The sequence below is a fragment of the Sus scrofa genome, chromosome 10, assembly GCF_000003025.6.
Source record: "Sus scrofa isolate TJ Tabasco breed Duroc chromosome 10, Sscrofa11.1, whole genome shotgun sequence".
In the NCBI taxonomy this organism is placed as follows: domain Eukaryota; kingdom Metazoa; phylum Chordata; class Mammalia; order Artiodactyla; family Suidae; genus Sus; species Sus scrofa.
In genome coordinates, this window is record NC_010452.4 from 10,225,133 (window position 1) to 10,244,090 (window position 18,958).

Below are 18,958 nucleotides of genomic sequence, written 5' to 3' on the forward strand. Positions count from 1 at the left end.
TGAGCAGAGCTGTTCTCACTCCTTTGCAGGCTAGAATGGAAGACCTGTGTTGTGGGTCTGTGTGTCTGTGTGTTGTGTGTCTGTGGAGCAGAAGAGATGATTGTATGGCATCCTAGAACCGTGGCACCTTTGGGTTGGAAGGGATCTTAGAAACAAGCTAAGTCACCAACCTCGTCATGACCTGGGAAAGTGGCACGTTTGCCTCTGCAAGTGGTTGTGTTGTCCTGCAGTTTCCACCTCAGGGTAGGTGGTGATGTCCTAGTATGGACCACAAAATGAGAAGAGAAAACCTATCGAGCAGCACCAGACACACAGAGCACCAGACACACAGAGCACCAAACACGCAGAGCACCAGACACACAGAGCACCAAACACACAGAGAACCAAACGCACAGAGCACCAGACACACAGAGCACCAAACACGCAGAGAACCAAACACAACAGAGTAACACACAGAGCACCAAACACACAGAGAACAAAAAAGTGATTATAGTTTTTCTTATGTTGTTGCTTCGGGGTAATTTTTCTTTCCAGTTTCCAAATATATTATTTTTATAATGAAGAAAATAAATTTACATTAAAAAACTGGGAGTTCCCTTCGGGCAGTTAACGAACCCGACTAGGATCTAAGAGGATGTGGGTTCAATCCCTAGCCTCGCTCAGTGGGTTAAGGATCCAGTGTTGCTGTGAGCTGTGGTGTAGGTCGCAGATGTGGCTTGGATCCAGCGTTGGTTGTTGTGACTGTGGTGTAGTAGGCTGCAATCAGCTCCGATTAGACCCCTAGTCTGGGAACCTCCATACGTTGCGGGTGCGGCCGTAGAAAGACAAAAAAAATTTAAAAATATGATTTAGGGCGCTGAGTGCATTCTATAAACTGTTTAGAGCAACCCCATCCAACATGGTAGCCATTAGGGACGTGGGGTTCTTGAATGTGACCAGTCCCAACCAGGATGTGTGGCTTGTGAGAGAGACACACTCAATTTCAAAAACTCTGTCCACGTTCAGGAGTGCAAAATAGTGCAGTACTCATCTTTATACTGGTGACGTGTTGAAGCGACAACAGCTTGGATGTACTGGGTTAAATAAATACCAGAATGACTTTCACCTGTTCTTACCTTTTTAGTGTGGCTACTAGAAAATTAAAAATTATGTATGTGGGTCTTGGACTTCCCATGGTGGCTCCACAGTAAGGAACCCGACGAGGATCCACTAGGACTCGGGTTCAATCCCTAGCCTTGCTCTGTGGATTGAGGACCTGGCTTTGCTGTCAGCAGCTGCAGCTCCTATTGGACCCCTAGCCTGGGAACCTCCATATGCCGCAGGTGCACCCTTAAAAAGACCAAAAAAAAGTATGTGGGTCTCATGTGGAAGAGAGAAGGTTAATGCTCCCTTTGGTAAGAATGCAGGAGGCCTGGGCAACACATGTGTTGTTAACGCGTTGCCAGCTACTTGGTGGCATCTGGGCATGGTTTTGAGGAAGGGGAATGACTGCTTAGTAGGTATGAGGGTGACACGATGTTCTGGATCTGGATAGTGTGATGGTTGTGCAGTATTGTGACTAGACTTACTGTCACCAATGGTAAAATTTCACGGCTCGTGTCTCTTACCCCCCCTCCCCAATGACATATGTGGCTGATGTTATATTTCTGTTTTCAATGCCTGTTTCAAGTCAAGAGGTGGGGGTATGGCTTTGCTTAAAACAGCGTCTCCAGCAGTAGAGGAAAGCTGGAAAGAAGCAAGCACCCGCTGAAGACGCCTGGGAGAGGCTGGACCGCTTCTCTCGCTCCCGTTGGTGAAAACGCTCAGGATGTTTCAGTTTCTCGCCATCCTTGCAGGCCCCCCCCCCCCCGCCCCGTTTCCCTCCCCTCCTGGGGGGTGGGGAGGGGAGGGGGGCTGAGTGTTCCTCGGCTCCCATCTCTTCACAGCGCCTTCGTCCTATTTATCTCATTCCACATCCCTCCACCCTTGGCATTCTGCCCACTGCAGGGCTCTCCACTGACTCCTTCCCTAAAATTCCTCACAGTTGATGTTGTGTTAAGGAGTTAGCCATCCTGACAGTTGAAAATAAAATAGAACAGCCAGATCAGGCGCAGCAAGCCCCCGCTCCCAGCTAGATAGTGCTGATGGAGAAAAAGTGGGAGTCTGTTCAGTGCAGCTCTGGAATGAAGTTGTGGTGTCAGAAGTCAGGGCACTGGTGGCTGCGCTGAGCCGTGGGCAGGGGCCGAGGCTGGGGCAGAGAAGAGGGCTTCTGGCTACATCGGTGTTCTGAGCTGTGTGCTGATGACCTCGGTAAAACTTGCCTGAGCTTGTGACGTGCGTGCTTTCCTGAATGTGTGCTGCTCCTCAATACAAAATTCAAAAACAAAACCCGTGGAGTTTCCCTTGCGGTTCATTGGTAATGAACCTGACTAGTATCTATGAGGATGCAGGTTTGATCCCTGGCCTCGCTCAGTGGGTTAAGGTGTGGCCGTGAGCTGTGATGTAGGTTGCAGATGCAACTTGATCTGGCGTTGCTGTGGCTGTGGTGTCCCCTGGCAGCCACAGCTCTGATTTGACCTCTAGCCTGGGAATGTCCATATACCACAGCTGTGGCCCTAAAAGGCAAAAGGGAAAAAAACCCCATAAAATCCATCTCACCCTGTGAGATGGATGCTTCTTTGGGTGTTGAGCTGACAGTCCTGGGATGAGTGAATGCAGGGGCGGGGGGGGGGGGGGGGGGGGGGGGGCTCATGTTCTGTACCTGCTTCCTGTGGGGCCTGGATGGACGGCCAGGCAAGGAGGCCTAGACGAGGCGGCCTCCGGAGGGCCCACCCCACGACCCTCTCGCTCTGGAGATTCGTGACTGAGTGATCCAAGTGAGACACCTCGCCTGGGTCGCTTCTCTCTGGCATCTGCGCGTGGGACACCCCCATACTTAGAGACGAGGGGGGGTGCACCTGCACATGCGGCGCCCCCGCACTTAGAGATGAGGGGGTTGGGGGGGCCGAGGGACTCTTACCAAGAGCCTCTGTCTCAGCTCTCGGCGTAGGTGAGACACCCAGGGACAGTCACAGCCTTGGGAGAGATTAGAATTCTCCCCCTGCTGGAAACCGACACCCCCCCCCCCCACCCCGGGAAGGAGGGATGGCTCCGGAGCCTCCAGCCCCGCCGTTATCACCTACGGAAATCCTGTGTGGTGGTAAATCCGGCCTCAGTGCAGCCTGGAGAAGAGATTAGGGGGTTGCCGAGGGCGCTGAGGAGGTGGGTGGGAGGTCGTTAGCGGGAGGAGCGCGGGCGGAAATGGGGGAGGGACCATAAACAACCGAGATAAGCAGACTCCTTCGCTTCCTCGTTACCACCCTTTTGTTTGGTGCCCAGCCTGAGGTTCCCCGCTGAGATCTCCCCTCCAGGGGACCCACAGCCTGGAGGCTGCTTTTGAAACGAAGGCCTGGCTCCTGGCTCCTTGCCCTGTTCCCAGCCCCGGCACAGAGACCTTGCCCCCAGAGCCAGCCTGCGCAGGGTCCCCACATGCTCCCCACCCCCCACCCAAGTGCGGAGAGCCCAAGGCGACATGCCCGCCCCCCGCCCCCCCGACGCCCCAGGTCACACTCGCTGGCTGTCGGGGGCTGGGTCAGGACGGCCTCAAGACCCTGATGCGGGCGGCGGAGAGGTTTTCTTTCCTGGCATTGCCGCCACTGGAAATGGACAGATCTGGCACCTGGTGCTGGAAGGCTGTGCTTGGTTATCCAACATCATCAACCCGTTCCTTTGGAAAAACTCGGGCCTCCTAAGATGGGCGAGAGGGGACTGGCAGGGGGCGGGGAGACCTCCCTGTCCGGGTGCCTGGGGCTGTGCTGGCTGGGTGACAGGGGCAGGCTTTCTACCCTTTGCTGAGACAGCTCTAAAACAGGTACAACCCAGCTCATATGATGATGCTAGTCCCGCGGGTGTCTGTGAGGCTCTCATGGCAGGTGTGCAAAGGTGCCTTCCTGTGAGCTTTCTGGCCAGGGCTCGTCAGCTCCCGGGCTGTGGGGTGTGAGGACGGAAGCTGTCACCAGGAACTCACAGACTCCAGCTTGCATGGGGTTTACTCCTACGTGAGCGAATCTTTAAGGAGAACCGTTACCCTGATGAAAGCAGCTCACCCGCTGTCCTTGCCAAGGGCTTGTTGAGTTACTTGAGAGAGAAGCAACTCAACAGAAAACCAAGTCTTCTCCCAGACCCGAGAGCAGACTTGTGGCTGCCAAGGGGGAGGAGGAGGGAGTGGGATGGACGGGGAGTTTGGGGGTAGCAGATGCAGGCGATTGCCTTTAGAACGGATGCGGGGCTGAGGCTCTGTCCTGCTGTCGAGCCCAGGGGTCTCTATCCAGGCCCTTGTGGAGGAACACGGTGGAGGACGATGTACAGCCGAAATTGACAGAATGTTGTAAATCGACTATAAAAAAATTTTAAAAAGAAAAAAACCCAGGTCTTTGGGATGGCGTTTGGGACCCACATCTGGACTCACCCTGTTTTAAGGACACTCGTGGGCCTTTCTCTCCCGCTCAGACACACGTCTGCACAGGTGAGGACATGGCCCCACAGGACTCCTTGCCCAGCCGTCAACGCCTTTAGAAGTTATTTCTAGGAGTTCCTGTTGTGGCTCAGCAGGTTAGGAACCTGCTGAGTATCCATGAGGATGCAGGTTCGATCCCTAGCCTCGCTCAGGAGCTTAAGGAACCCCCATTGCTGTGGTTGTGGGTGTAGGCCATCAGCTGCAGCTTCAATTCAACCCCTAGCCTGGGAACTTCCATGTGCCATGGGTGCAGCCCTAAAAAGACCAAAAAAAAAAAAAAGAAGGGAAACTGGAGGCATGGCCCTTCTGTCCTCAGTCCTCAGCTGTCACCTTGGTGGAGCTCCCACCTGTAGCACCTGTAGCACCCGCAGTACCTATAGCACCTGTAGTACCAGGGAAACATGCCTTCCCCAGCTCAGCCTCCTTCTCTCCAGCTCACCTTATTCCGAGTTCATGTGCTGCACTTCCACGGCCCCCAGAACTCCAGAAATCCATCCCTGGTTCCCTCAGGTACACCTGCTGTTCCCCACCATGAGTCTGCTCCTGGGCAAGTCCAGCCCAGGAATTGAAAGCCTCCAGGAGCCACGCCTGTAACATGAATGAGCGTAGAGTCTGGGTGAGGTGCACAGGCCCACATAGTACCACAGGTGGGGATACGGCCACCTGGGGACCTCTGTTCCACCTAGTGCCAACCAGTCAGCCATTCTGGAAAAAGTGTGCAGAATGGCGAGACGTTCTACTGATCTTTGAAGGGAAGTCAGGCATCAGTATTTTAAAGTCTAATGTGCGTCCTTATCTGTGCGTTCCTTCGGGTGCTAATTATCAGTCACCTCTGGGTAGCTGGCACTACACAGGGAGCAGAGGAGAACAGGTACCCGAGATGCAACATACACATAAGTCAGGAAGGCCAGCATGCCGTGCTCCATGCCCTGCGGGGCCAGCCTCGCCTCTGCCCCCTAGCACCACTGCCTCCCTCCATCACGTCCCTGCTGTCCTACCTACCTGCTCCCCAAACCATACACTTCAGTTCTGTGCCCCCAGCATCTCACAGAGCCTGAGACGTAGCATCAGCTCCAGAGAAGCACAAGGACTGGAAGTGAGTCAGCAGCTCCCTGACTGTGGGTCATTCGGGGCTGTGACAGCAAAGAAGGGTCTCCTTGCAGCCAGCCTCTATCCACCCCCTCAACCCTAGCTTTAGAAAACTTCTCATCCAAAAAAAAGTGAATGCTTCCAGCATAGCACTGGGAAATCCACTCAATATTCTGTAGTAACGTATAAGGGGAAAAAAAAATAGAGATATTCATGTGATACTGATTCACTCAGTATATACATATATAAACTGATTCACTTTGCTGTACACCTGGAACTAGTAAAACATTGTGAGTCAACTCTATCCAATAAAAATTTTAAAATAAATTAAAAAAACCAAGGGGGTAATTTTAAAAAGTTCATGCTGATTGTTCCAAGTTAGACTAATTTATTTCTATCATTCACCCACTCCCCACACCAAGGACAAAAATAATGCGAAGAAGCAAAACTATAGAAATCCATAAGAACAAAAATATTATTTCTGAAAGCCAAGGTCATTCATTCATTCAAAAAAAAAAAACACACCAGGACGGGTAACATAACTCCCTCGAACAGGTGAGAGCCTTAAAGGATAGGTGCGCAGAATCATATGAACAATGTGAAGTCACGGTGTCACGGGAAAACCGTGATTTAGGAGCCAGGTCCCTTGGCTTCTGTCCACCTCTGCAACTGTGAGCTCTGGAGCAAGCAACCCACTGCATCTGGGCTTCGGTTCCCCTCTCCGAGAAGAGGACAGGTGGTCAGAGGGTTTCCAGTGTGACTTTTGCTTTTGTAGTCTGTGATCCCTGACAACGAGTTGCCTCTTCTGAGACCATCTAGCCCGGCAGGAAGAAAAGCATGAAGAAATGTGTGAGCAAGCAAGCCTGTGTCTCCCTGCTCTCCACTGGACCAAAGAGCCATGAAAGGTGCCGTGGAATTCTCACCTCCATGCCTCTCCCTTGCAAATGAAGGGACCACCTCAAACACACTGAAATGCAACATAAAGCACAAACAGATCGCACAAGAACGCACGGGATCCTACCCCCCCGAGGTCTTAGCAGCACTTGGATGCTTGGCATATTTATCTGGATTTCCGTTTTTGCAAGCTGGAACTCTGCACCGCTACACTGGCCCCACAGCATCCTCTAACTGGGGCTCTGGGGTACCCCTACAGAGAAGAGCAGAGGGCTGGGGGTGTGGTGGGCAAGGGGCGGGCTGGATGAAGAGCTGGGAAAGGCTTCCTCAGGGGAAGGGGAGATCTGGCATCTTTGAGAATGGTTCGTCTATACAATCATTTTCCTCTGGGATTAAAAACTTGCGGGATGTCCTGTATTTATCACGCAGTGAATCTTGTTAGTTGTCTTATTCAGAATTTCCACTCTCTGCAGCTGACTTCTTTTGGCCCATGACCTGTCCTATTTTCTACATGGCTGGGATACTGAATTTCAACCGTTAACGCTCATTTATTAAAAACAAAACACAAAACCGCAACCAATCGAACCCAACTTGGGAAATAGCAAAAAGCCCAGGGTTTCCTCTCAACTTTCTTTAAATCAGGGACGCATTCTGTGAATTGCTAATGAGGCTTTGACACCTTTTAAAGAAATATCATAGAGCAATCCCACAATTTGGAGTTTCCTAATTAAAGTGACAATGAATTAATGCCTTGCGTTTCCTGTGCCACAGGAGATGGTTAACCAGCATAGGGTGCCAGCTTCCACCCAGAGTCCAGTCTTGGAGAAGTAAGAGGGAGCCAAAGGGTGCCAGAGCCTGAGAGAAAAACTGTAGGGACTGTGGTGAGGGTGGGAGACGGCGACACGGAGAGGAAGAGGGCAAAGTGTCACAGACGGAGCGTCACGGTTAATTTCATGGTCCACCTGACGGGCCCTGCGGTGCCCAGAAATTCGGTCAAGTATTACCCTGAGGATGTCTCTGGGTTGGAGGAACGGTTGATCGGTTGATCGGGTGGACCAAGTAAAGCCGATTACCCTCCCTAATGTGGAGGACTCACCCATCAAAGACCTGAAGACAAAAAAGGCTGAATAAGAGGGACCTCCTTCTGCCTGACGGCGGAGCTGGGACCTCAGCCTCTTCTGGCCTTCAGACTGGAACCGAAACATGAGCTCTTTGGGGGACTCGAGCCTGCCAGCTTTGGGGATGGAGCTTCTGCCGTTGGCTGTCTGGGTCCTCGAGCCTCAGCTAAAAATAAAACATTTAGGAATAAAGGGGTCTAATTATATCTCCAACGTGCTCTTAAATAATTTAAAAAAGAACACACACACACAGATAGATAATAAGGAAGAAAATGGGACGAAGGGTAACCATTTGGTGAATGTGAGTAGACTAGTGGGAGTCCCTCAAACTGTTCTTTTGCCTTTCTTTAAGTTTTAAATTATAATAAAATTATAAGTTATCAATATAAACGGGGGAATGATTGATTGCTTAATAGGAATAATTAGAATCGTGGGGAGTTAATGGCTATCACATGTCCCTTCTCAGGGGAATAGATAAGTATATGATGGTACACACAAATAACGGAATATAATGCAATAGTCAGAATTAAAAACATTCGCTTTTTAGGGCCACTCCGCAGCGTATGGAGGTTCCCAGGCTAGGGGTCAAATCGGAGCTGTAGCTGCCGACCTGCGCCACAACCACAAAAACATGATGAGATCTTTAAAATACACTGTTGCATGACAAAAGTAAGAACTAGAATGAGATAGACCACTAAATACCATGCGTGACTTAAACACACATACAGCGTAATAGCACGCTATGTGCAAATACGCCCAGTAACTAAGAACACAAGTTAGACGCTCCTCTGTGAATGCTTACAGAGAAGCAAGAAATGGGATTCAGGTTGGAGGAACAGAGGGAGGAAATAATAAAACAGAATTAAAATCAGAAAGGGGAGTTCCCGTCGTGGCTCAGTGGTTAACGAATCCGACTAGGAACCATGAGGTTGCAGGTTCGATCCCTGTCCTCGCTCAGTGGGTTAAGGATCCAGCGTTGCTGTGAGCTATGGTGTAGGTCGTAGACGCAGCTCAGATCTGGTTTAGGCCGGTGGTGATAACAGCTCTGATTAGACCCCTGGCCTGGGAACCTCCATATGCCTCAGGATCGGCCCTAGAAAAGTCAAAAAGACAAAAAAATAAAAAATAAAAATAAATAAATAAATAAATAAAATCAGAAAGGATGCTATGACCTGGACAGAGAAACAGGATTAAATATCTGGTACGGATGTTCCACTCAAAGCAGCCAGTTGTTGGAAGAAATGCCCCTTAGACGTACTCTTATCCATCGGTTTATTCATACAACACACACTGTGACCCAAGGACCTGGTTAGATGCTGGTAAACAGTCCAGGTAAGAGAGGGACATCCATTGCATCCATCGCTTTACAGACCAGGAAACTAACCAGGAAGAGTGAGTCTCCTATGCTGCTGGAGAAGGTCACGAGTGGCGTTTGAGATGAAGAAAAGCCCAGAATAACCCTCTCGCCGAGTTTGCACAGTCGTTCTGCTTGTACGAATGGATCACCAGAAGCCACTTTAACAAGTCCCCTCGATTTATACTTCCTTGCCATTTGCAGTATTCTCCCCTAATTCCTGGTGGCGACAACCTATTATCCGTTTTGTTTTCATTCACCTGATCTGTTAAGCGATCCCTGGGGACAGTAAAGCATGACCTGGAGAACCGGGAGCCCTGATGGGCAGGTCTAAAAGCCACTGGGACTGACATGCCTCGTCCATCCTGTTCATCAGGCCCTCGTGCCTGTCTTTCCTTAGAGTGTCTGGCGGTCATGTCAGGCCCTTCCCTAGAAAATGTGGGCTCTTTCCTCGCTCCTTGCATGGATCATAATTCTTAGTTATATTGAATCAGTATTTTAAAAATGTGCTAACATGGAGCCTGGAATAATCTGAGCCTTAGTTTCTACTGATGCCAGCAGTGAGGTCTAATCCGTGCTACGGTACACTATTTAGCATAAGAAAGAATTTAAAGTATTTTTACAAACCTTAGCATGAATTACTATGTCGTCATATTCTCAGCCGTCAGCAGCAGCGCGGGAGCCAACTAATGAGAAATACATTTTCCCACAGACAATCTAGGATGCAAAACACATTGTTCAAACTTAAAAAAGAAACCAGCAAATAAGAAAAACAAGATATGATGAGAGCTTTGAAGTGCGTGGGGCGCGAGGGCAAGTCCCTTTGTTGACCAGCGGATTTTCCTAATGCCGCTCACTTAGATTCTTATCAAGCGTTTCTGAGCAGGAGACAATGAGAACTGTGCTGTGATAGAGGCTGAAAAGGGGGCGAGTGCCTGAGTCCCCGTCATCGGAGACACATAAGAGGTGGGGGGAGCGGTGCGCTTTCGCAGCTGCCTTTTTTTTATGGCTCCGATCCGAATTGTTTTCCCCTGAAAATGAATGCAGTGCCGGGAAGTGGCCAGCCTTGTTCTCTGGCCTTCTCGTTGCCCCGCGCAGCCACTTTAATGAGCTATTTCTCGCAGTCACCCTAGGAGGCAGGTCATCATCAAATATCCCTGATTCAGAGGCAGAGCTGAAGTGCCGCGAGGGTGTCGGGGTGACCCAGCAAAGGGCTCCCACGAGGTGCGGGTCCTGCAGCTGAGGTTGGAGAGCAGCTGTCTTCCGAGGCCTACCTCCCGACTTCAGAGCGGAAGGTGTGAGCGGAACTTCAGCCAAGAGCGAGGGAATTGGGGTGAGAGAGACCCTGGCCTGGGGGGAGGCGCTCTGAGGGCAGGGATCTGTCAGAAGAGACCTCTTGGTTTGCACTGTCATAGCGTTAGTACACGTGTTCCGGAAAATTAATGTTCAGTTGACTGATGGATGAATGATATAGACAACTATTTTTTTTGTCTTTTGGGGGCCACACCCACAGCATATGGAAGTTCCCAAGCCAGGGGTCGAATTGAAGCTAGAGCCACAGCAATGCCATATCTGAGCCACATCTGTGACCTACAAAAAAAAAAAAAGAAAAAAAAAGAAGGAAGGACTAAATGATCTTCCAAGGTCACTGTGGTTGCCTGGGTGCCATGATTCGCGCTTATCTGATACTGGATCTGTTCAAGTCACTTGGAAATTTGGCCAAGTCAATACTTCTTGATCATCTACTGCGTGGGAGACAATAGGCAAGGCTATTGCCCCTACATTTTTAGGAAGTTTTATTGAAGCAGAGTTGATTTACAATGCTGTGATCATTTCTTTTGGGTGGCTTGCAGGAGTGAATTAGTCATGGCCCCTGCCTTCGAAAAACAAAGAATAAATCGAGAAAGAAATGAATGTAACATTTTTTTTTTTTTTTGGTCTTTTTAGGGCTGAATCTGCGGCATATGGAAAGTCCCATGCTAGGGGCTGAATTGGAACTGCAGCTGCCAGCCTACACCACAGCCACAACAACGTGGGATCCAAGCCACATCTGGGACCTACACCCCAGCTCAAGCCAAGGCTGAATCTGCGGCCCACTGAGTAGGGCCAGGGATCGAACCCACATCCACATGGACACTGGTCAGGTTCGTTACTGCTGAGCCACGGCAAGAACTCCCATATAACTTCTTAAATACACTTATTTGAGAATATGAGAAGGGTTATCTTAGAAACCCAAACAAAGCTCAGGAGACCACGGAGAAGGAAGTGATGCATTCTAGTTTGGGAACTGGCAGAGGAATGATAATAAAACCCCTGACATTCCTGTGTACCATGCAGGTGATAAGAGCTTTCCTTGCATTATTTTATTTCATCCTTTACAAAAGCAGCGTAAGATACCTACTAATGCTATTTTCATTCTACTCGTGATAATATGGAAGCAAAGTAAAGTAACTTAACTAGCAGGCAGCAGAGACAGAATCAAAGTGGGCCTTCTGGCAGAACTTAAGTTAATCCTTGAAGTAAATGGACATACTTAGCACATGCTGTAGTCCAATCTCTGGGCCAGGTGTTTCTTATAAATAACTCACTTCTTACGAAAACTCTGGAAATTCTATTATCATTCCCCATTTTATAAATCTGAGACTCAAAGAGATCAAGTGACTTGACCAAGTTATATGGCTCATAAATAGCAAAAGGGACATCCAAACCCAGGCTAGTGTGCTCTAAAGTACGCCATCGCCCCCACGGTCCACGATGCTGCCTCAAGAAAAAGAAATGGCCAACGAGGGGTCCCTCAGGGCCCCAGGAACTGCAGGAAGGCAGTCATGTCCAACTGAAGGCCCTTGGGAGAAGCCCACTGTAGGGGTGTTCCCAGAGATGAGCTGCCACCTATGGGCCTGCAGCCAGAGCCGACCTCAGGCAGAGCATCAGCCTTTCAAAGCTGGTCCAGTTGTCTGTAGGGCTTTGGCCTTAGTCATCTATTGCTGCATAGCAAATGATCACAAATTTAGAGGCTTAAGCCAGTACCATTATTAGCTCACAGCTACTGTGTGGCAGGAACTTGGACCCAGCCTCGCTGGCTCCTCTGTCCAGGGTTTCACAAGGCTACAGTCCAAGTGTGGGCCTGCTGCATTTTCATCTGGAGCTTAGGGTCCACTCCCAGGGTCATTCAGATTGTCAGCAGCATTCGATTCCCTGCAGCCCTAGGACTCCTCCACTCTCGACACTGGCCCTGTCCATACTCCACAGGTAGGAGAATGACTCTGGAGGAAAGACGGTGCCCGGACGAGTGCTTATGCTTTATTAATTCAGATCCACTCAAGATAATCTCCCTTTGGGAGTGCCCTTGTGACACAGCTGGTTAAGGATCCGGTGTTTTCATCACAGCAACTGAGGCTGCTGTGGTGGCATGGGTTCAATCCCTGGCCCTTGAACTTCCCCATGCCATGGGCATGGCCAAAGAAAGATATTCTCCCCCTTTTTAAAGAAATTTTGTCTTTTTTTGGGGGGGCCATACCCACAGCATGTGGAAGTTGCCAGGCTGGGGTTGAATTGGAGCTGCAGCTGTGGGCCTACACCATAGCCACAGCAACACCAATTCCGAGCTGCATCTGTGACTTATACTGCGGCTCATGGCAATGCTGGATCCTTATTCCACTGAACGAGGACAAGGATTAAACTCGAGTCCTCATGGTTACTAGTCAGGTTTGTTACCGCTGAGCCACAATGGGAACTCCCTCCCCCCTTTTTTGCTTTTTTTAGAGTTTTCTGGGAGTATTGTTAATTTATAAGGCTGTGATCATTCTTGCTATACATCAAAGTGACCCAGTCATACATATACACATACCCAGTCTATCTGATTCTTTTCCCACATGGATGATCACAGAACACTAGGGAGAGTTCTCTGAGTTCCACAGCAGGTCCCTGTCGGCCAATCATGGGACCAATCATATGATATCACCAGTATGTGGAATTAAACATATGATGTTTAAAAATTTTTAAACATCACATGTTATCACCCACATGTGGAATTCAAAAAAGGGAGAGATAACCTCCCTTTGGTTTAGCCAAAACGAACTTATTTCAGAGCTCAATGGTGACTGCGAAATCTCTCTCTCTTGGCCGCATCTTGTGCTCTGATCACAAGAGCCATCTCCCACCCTATTGATGGGTCCCGTCCACACTCAAGGGGAAGGGGTTATACAGGACATGTACACTGGGGAGGGGAATTTGAAGGTCATCTCAGGATTCTTCCTGCCACTTGGAACTCATTCCTGGTGCCCATGGGTGCTTGGACCCCCCCTTCAGGATAAACCAGAACCCTGTTTTCTAGGTGGGGCCCGAGCTGAGTCTATGGGCCTTCTTCGTCTCCATTGCCCTTTAGACTGGGCTCAGCTACCACCCACCAGTCCGTTTTGGCCGTGGGTCAGTATTTCTGATGAGAGATTTCATGGGAAGAGGGTGACATTTCTGTCAAAAGTTGATTTGTTGATTGGCTTGGGCGAATGTTTTTAAATTATCTCTGTTTCCCCCCCTCCCATTGTTGTTGACAGTCAAGACGCAGTTGTACATTTTATTTATTAAATGAGCTAAAGAGGAAAAGGCCAAGGCTAAGGCCAGATGATTGGAAGGAAGCAGCGTGTCTGAGGACGTCTTAATGTCATTTGAAGGAATCAGCTTCTAGACTTGCAGATTTTATCTTTAAGCCGTCTTGGGAAACTGCATGCTCATTCCACTAAGGCACTCTTAGACATGGAATTTGATTGCCTTTTCAAGGGTTGTCTTTTGAGACTCCACCTTAGGGGTTTTTTTTTCCCCTTGATTTAATTTTGTTCTGTTTACCATATTCAAGCACGTTCACTTAGCCCCCCAAAGACTGGACAATCAAAGAAAGCCAAGCCTGTGACACTAAGCAAATTTGTAAGAAAGCAGTTCAGGGATGTCAATCTCACTTAAAAATGTCCCACATTTTAATAGGCTTAGACTGTTCATGCAATAGTTCTGCCAAAATAGAGGCAATTTTTGCCTCAGAGTCAACTCTGATGGTGAGCCAGCTTCTACAGAACAAAACCCAAAATAAAACCAAATGAAAATCGCCACCATTCTGATCAAAGAGCGTTCTGTACTAAGTCCTCAAGACTAAAGAGACGAGGCATTTATTGCTGCTCTCTTCCACGGCTTGGGACTAAGTCTGCTCAGAACACAACCAGCTCGGAAAAGCTCAGCCTCCGTATCTGTTGGGTGAGAAAGACTTCTGACTAGACAGCAGGGCAGAGGGTTTTTGTGGGCCCACATCTGGGCCCAGACTGGGACCACTGTGAGTCTGGAATGTTCTTTCAGCCCCTTCTCCTCCTCCTCACCCACCCCTTCCAAATAGCCTCAGCCTTGCAAGGCCTTGGTAATTTTAAATATCTTCCCGGGTCTGTAATGAAGATGCTTATAAATATTACATGAGATTTATCACTTCAGTGTGAAATTCTCTGATACCAGCAGGGAGTTTTTAAACACAACTGGCAACAAGAAGCATATGGTCAGAGATTCAAGTTACTGGGTTTTTTTTTTTTTTTTTTTTTTTAATTGTTGTCTGCCAAGGACAATATATTTTTTTCCCTTCTTCAAAATAAACATTGTGCAGGAATGTGCCTCAGCAAATGGCTGGGGTTCTATTATATTTCATGCAGCTTTCTAAACAATTTCCAACCCTGGGCTGGCCTGGTGTCAAACAGAAGGCTACCAACAATAGCAAAAGCCCATTAAAGCTGAGAAGGTTCCTTCCTGAGGTGAGCCTGGCCAGAAATAGTCATCTTGGCTCCTTCTCCAGTTTGGCACCAGGGACTAATAATGAACAGTCTTCTAATGGAAATTATCTAATTTCATCCAAGAGCTCGTCCAGAGAGAGCCGGGCTGACGCACTCGCAGGCAATATAACAACATTCTTCTTGAAGTGCTGAACAATGGGCCTTTGCAGACTGTGATAAACCACGTCAGACTCCGGACAAACATGTGTGTAAAAATAGGCCTCAGAGGCAGGGACACAGCCACCTACCTTCTCGGGGAGGGAGGCCCACAGAGCAGGGTTTGTTCCGAAGGCCTGTGGGGAATAGGCGTCTTCATCAGGTCTGCTGGGAGAAGGACCGCGGAGAAGGCGGCAAGGGGAGTGGGAGAGAGGAAGCAAAGACAGAACCAGATTAGGAAAGCATGGGGGGGGGGCGGGATCAGGAAAGGGATGGATGAAAGAAGGGTGAGTTCTCCCTCCATCCGCAGCACAGCGTGCGCGCCCCGGTGCAGGGTGGGTGCCTGGGAATCGTGCTCTTGGTGTGATTTCCATTGATATCAGGGGCTATTTTTCCAGAGCGATGTGTAAGGAACGGCCAGCAGGAAATAAAGCTCCATTTAAAGATATAAACGCGCCATGAAAAAATAGTAATAACTACTTAAAATATAAAGTGTGTGTCCCGTCGCTGAAGTGCTCTTCGTGAAAGTAACGTGATGCTTCCCAGGTATTAATAAATACTGAATCATAGACAGGAAAAAGGAAATTTGAATGTCATAGAAGGAAAAAAAAGAGATATATTGGAGTTGGGTGAAATACGTATATACATAGGTATATATCTATATATACACACATATACATAGATCATACGTATAACTATATATACCTATAAAACCGTATCTATCTATCTAGTTATCTAGCTTTCCATATATATATATATTTCCATATATATATATATATGCAAAACAAAACAAAAACCAGTAAAAATGCAAGAAGCAACTGATAAAGATACACAAAACAAGACTAAATATAAATATACAGAACAAGCAATAACATAATAGCATTTTAATAACACATTTGGCTAATAGATATGTGTAAGGCTTGGTATTCAATAGAGCAACACATATTATTATTAAAAATATTAAAAACAATTAGAACACACGTTGCGCCACAGAGAAAATCTCAACAAATTCCAAACTAAGTGAAATCATACAAGTTGTATTCTCTGTGTGCCATGCAATAAAAGTAAAAATTATCAAAAATTGGTGTCACACACACACATAGGAGTCTCTCCTTTCAAATTTTTTTATTTTATTTTTTGGTTGCACCCTCAGGATGGGGAATTTCCTAGGCCCGGAATCGAACCTGCACCACAGCAGTGACCCAGCAACGGCAGTGACAAAGTCAGATCCTTAACCCACTGAGCCACATGGGAACATCTGAAAAACTGTTTGAAAAATTTTAGGTGTCCTTCTAAGTTCTTGGGTTTAACAAAACTGGGAGTTCCTGTCATGGCTCAGTGGAAACAAATCTGACTAGCATCCATGAGGATGCAGTTTCGATCCCTGGCCTCGCTCAGTGGGTTAAGGATCCAGCATTGTCATGAGCTGTGTAGATCACAGATGCAGCTCAGATCTGGCATTGCTGTGGCTGTGGCGTTGTTGGCCAGTGGCTACAGCTCCAATTCCACCTCTAGCCTTGGAACCCCCATGTGCTGTGGGTGAGGCCCAAAGAGGACAAAAAAAAAAGTAAATCAAAATTATTTATAAATAAATTATAAGAAGGCCAGTTATCAAAACAAATGAGATGTAATCCAAATAATACTCAGAGGAAATTTTGTAGTTTAAAATTCCTTCCTTTTAGAAAATGAAAATTTAAAAAATAATCAAAACATTCAACTCAGGAATAATAGCAACAATAAAGCTAATAAAGAAGGAAAAATAACAAAATAGAAAATATTAATGTGTATCTATTTTCAACTGTTTAAAAAAGACACTTGTATTTTGGGGGATTTCTTTTGCAAAATACATTAAAATGGATGTTGTTGAATATTTAAAGAAAGTAGCTGTAAGAACAATTTCTAGTGCATTTTGCACAAAATATTGCAAGCATTCAATGATATCAAGCATTTAAAGGATGTGATGCAGTACCTGGCACCATAATAAATACAATTAAGCTATTGTTATTACCATTAATTTTGTGTGTGTGTGTGTGTGAGAGAGAGAGAGAGAGAGACGTAGAGAAGCCACAAAGAGGATGACTTTTTTTTTTTTTTTCACTTTTTAGGGCCACACTCACAGTATATGGAGGTTCCCAGGCTTGGGGTCTAATCAGAGCGGCAGCTGCCGGCCTACACCACAGCCACAGCAACGCCGGATCCTTAACCCACTGAGCGAGGCCAGGGATTGAACCCACAACTTCATGGACTGGACTGAAATTTGCTTAGAGATGCCCTTTCTCTCATGATTTTTAGTATGGTCGCCTTCATGTCCCAATTCTCCCAACTGCTAAACGTGGAGTCAGTCTAGTCTCTTGGACACATGACACTTTTCCAAATATATGGCCAAATGAGAGGACCATCAAGCCTGTGCATGGTTTTCACTTCTCTTATTGGGCTCAACATGCCCAGTTGTTTATCTTTCCCTGCGCGGGATGGAATCCAGGCATTTACCGCCTATGTTACTCCCTGAGGCCTCCATCATCTGCCTTTATTCTCTCGCTGTAGAAATCTGATGATTTGGCTTGAATAATTATTTCTTCCCTTCATCTCTTTAATGAAATGATTTTCTTTGTTTCGTCAACTCCTTTATTTATCATTGCAGTAGCACTGTTGGCTCAATAAGTCTTTGAAAACCATTTCCTGAGCATCTGCTCTCTGTCAGTCCATGTGCCAGGAACGGAGGCTACAGAGTGAAGAAGTCCGTCTCTGCCTGGAAGGGACTCTGAGCCAGGCATGTGTGCGTAGGGGCAGCTGTAATGGGGGTAGTAGAGGCTGTGACCAAGGTGAGCACAAATCGCTTTGGGACTCGAGGACCGTTCCCAGCACAGATCAAATAATGAAGGGAAATGAGGTGGGGGAAGGCTGGCAGGAAAAGAAGTGTGGAAGGAGCTCTGAAGGAAAAGCAGGAGCTGGCCAAGGATGCGGAGTGTGCAGTGGGGGTGAAGAATGCTCCAGAGAAACCAGAGCGTGTGCAAATGCAAGAGAAACCAGAGCGTGTGCAAATACATCAGCAGGAGGGGAAACATCTTGCTTTCAGGGGTGTCAAGCAGTTGGCCCACAGAATTTCTTCATACAAACTTCTGCTAAATCAAATAGCCCTAATCTGTGCTTGTGCAAGTGGTTTCTTTCTTTCTTTTTTTGTTTTGCAGCCACACCAGGGGCATCTGGAAGTTTCTGGGCCAGGGATCAAATCTGAGCCACAGCTGCGACCTACACCACCACTGTGGCAACACTGGCTGCTTAACCCACTGTGCTGGGCTGAGGATCGAACTCGAACTACCTCGGAGACAAGAACTTGAACTACCTTGGAGACAAGGCTGGATCCTTAACCCATCCTTCCCTGCATCACAAGGGAACCCCCCAAATTCGGTTCTTTAAAGTGTACAGTTGAGTAGTTTTTAATACATTCATAAAATTGTGCACTCGTCACTATAGTCGGGTTTCTTCCCCTCAGCCCCTGGAAAATCACTCATTTACTTTCTGCCTCTATGGATTGGCCCATTTTCAGAGAGTTCATATATACTGAATCACAGAATATACAGCCAGTCTTTTACATCTGGCTTCTTTCACTTAACACAATATTTTAAAGGTTCATCCATGGTGTAGCATATATCAATAATCCATTTCTTTTTATGTTTGAATAATATTCCATCGTATGAATATACCACATTTTGTTTATCACATCATCAACTGATGGACATTTGGGCTATTTTCATTTTTTAGGCATTATGAATAATGCCGCTATGAACATTTTAACCAAGTGTAAAAGTCCATGTAAACTTATTTATTTGCTTTTTAGGGCCACACGTTCAGTGCATGGAAGTTCCCAGGCTAGGGATCAAATTGGAGATGCAACTGCAGGCCTACACCACAGCTCACGACAATGCTGGCTCCTTAACCCACTGAGTGAGGCCAGGGATGGAACCTGCAACCTCATGGTTCCTAGTCAGATTGTTTCCACTGCCCCACGATGGGA

At 47.5% G+C, this 18,958-nt stretch overlaps 1 protein-coding gene across 4 annotated transcripts in view; it reads left to right on the top strand.

Moving 5' to 3' along the window:
• MARC1 (mitochondrial amidoxime reducing component 1) overlaps positions 1-18,958 on the top strand; it is a 73,709-nt gene that overhangs the window by 34,374 nt on the left and 20,377 nt on the right. The window contains exon 7 of one of the 4 annotated variants that reach the window (XM_021064343.1): positions 6,399-7,846. The exons of the other annotated variants lie outside the window; for them this stretch is intronic. Coding sequence (XP_020920002.1) covers positions 6,399-6,405 — 7 coding nt within the window. The 3' untranslated portion in view covers positions 6,406-7,846. Of the gene's footprint in view, positions 1-6,398; positions 7,847-18,958 lie in introns of those variants that run through there. 4 annotated transcript variants of the gene reach the window in all.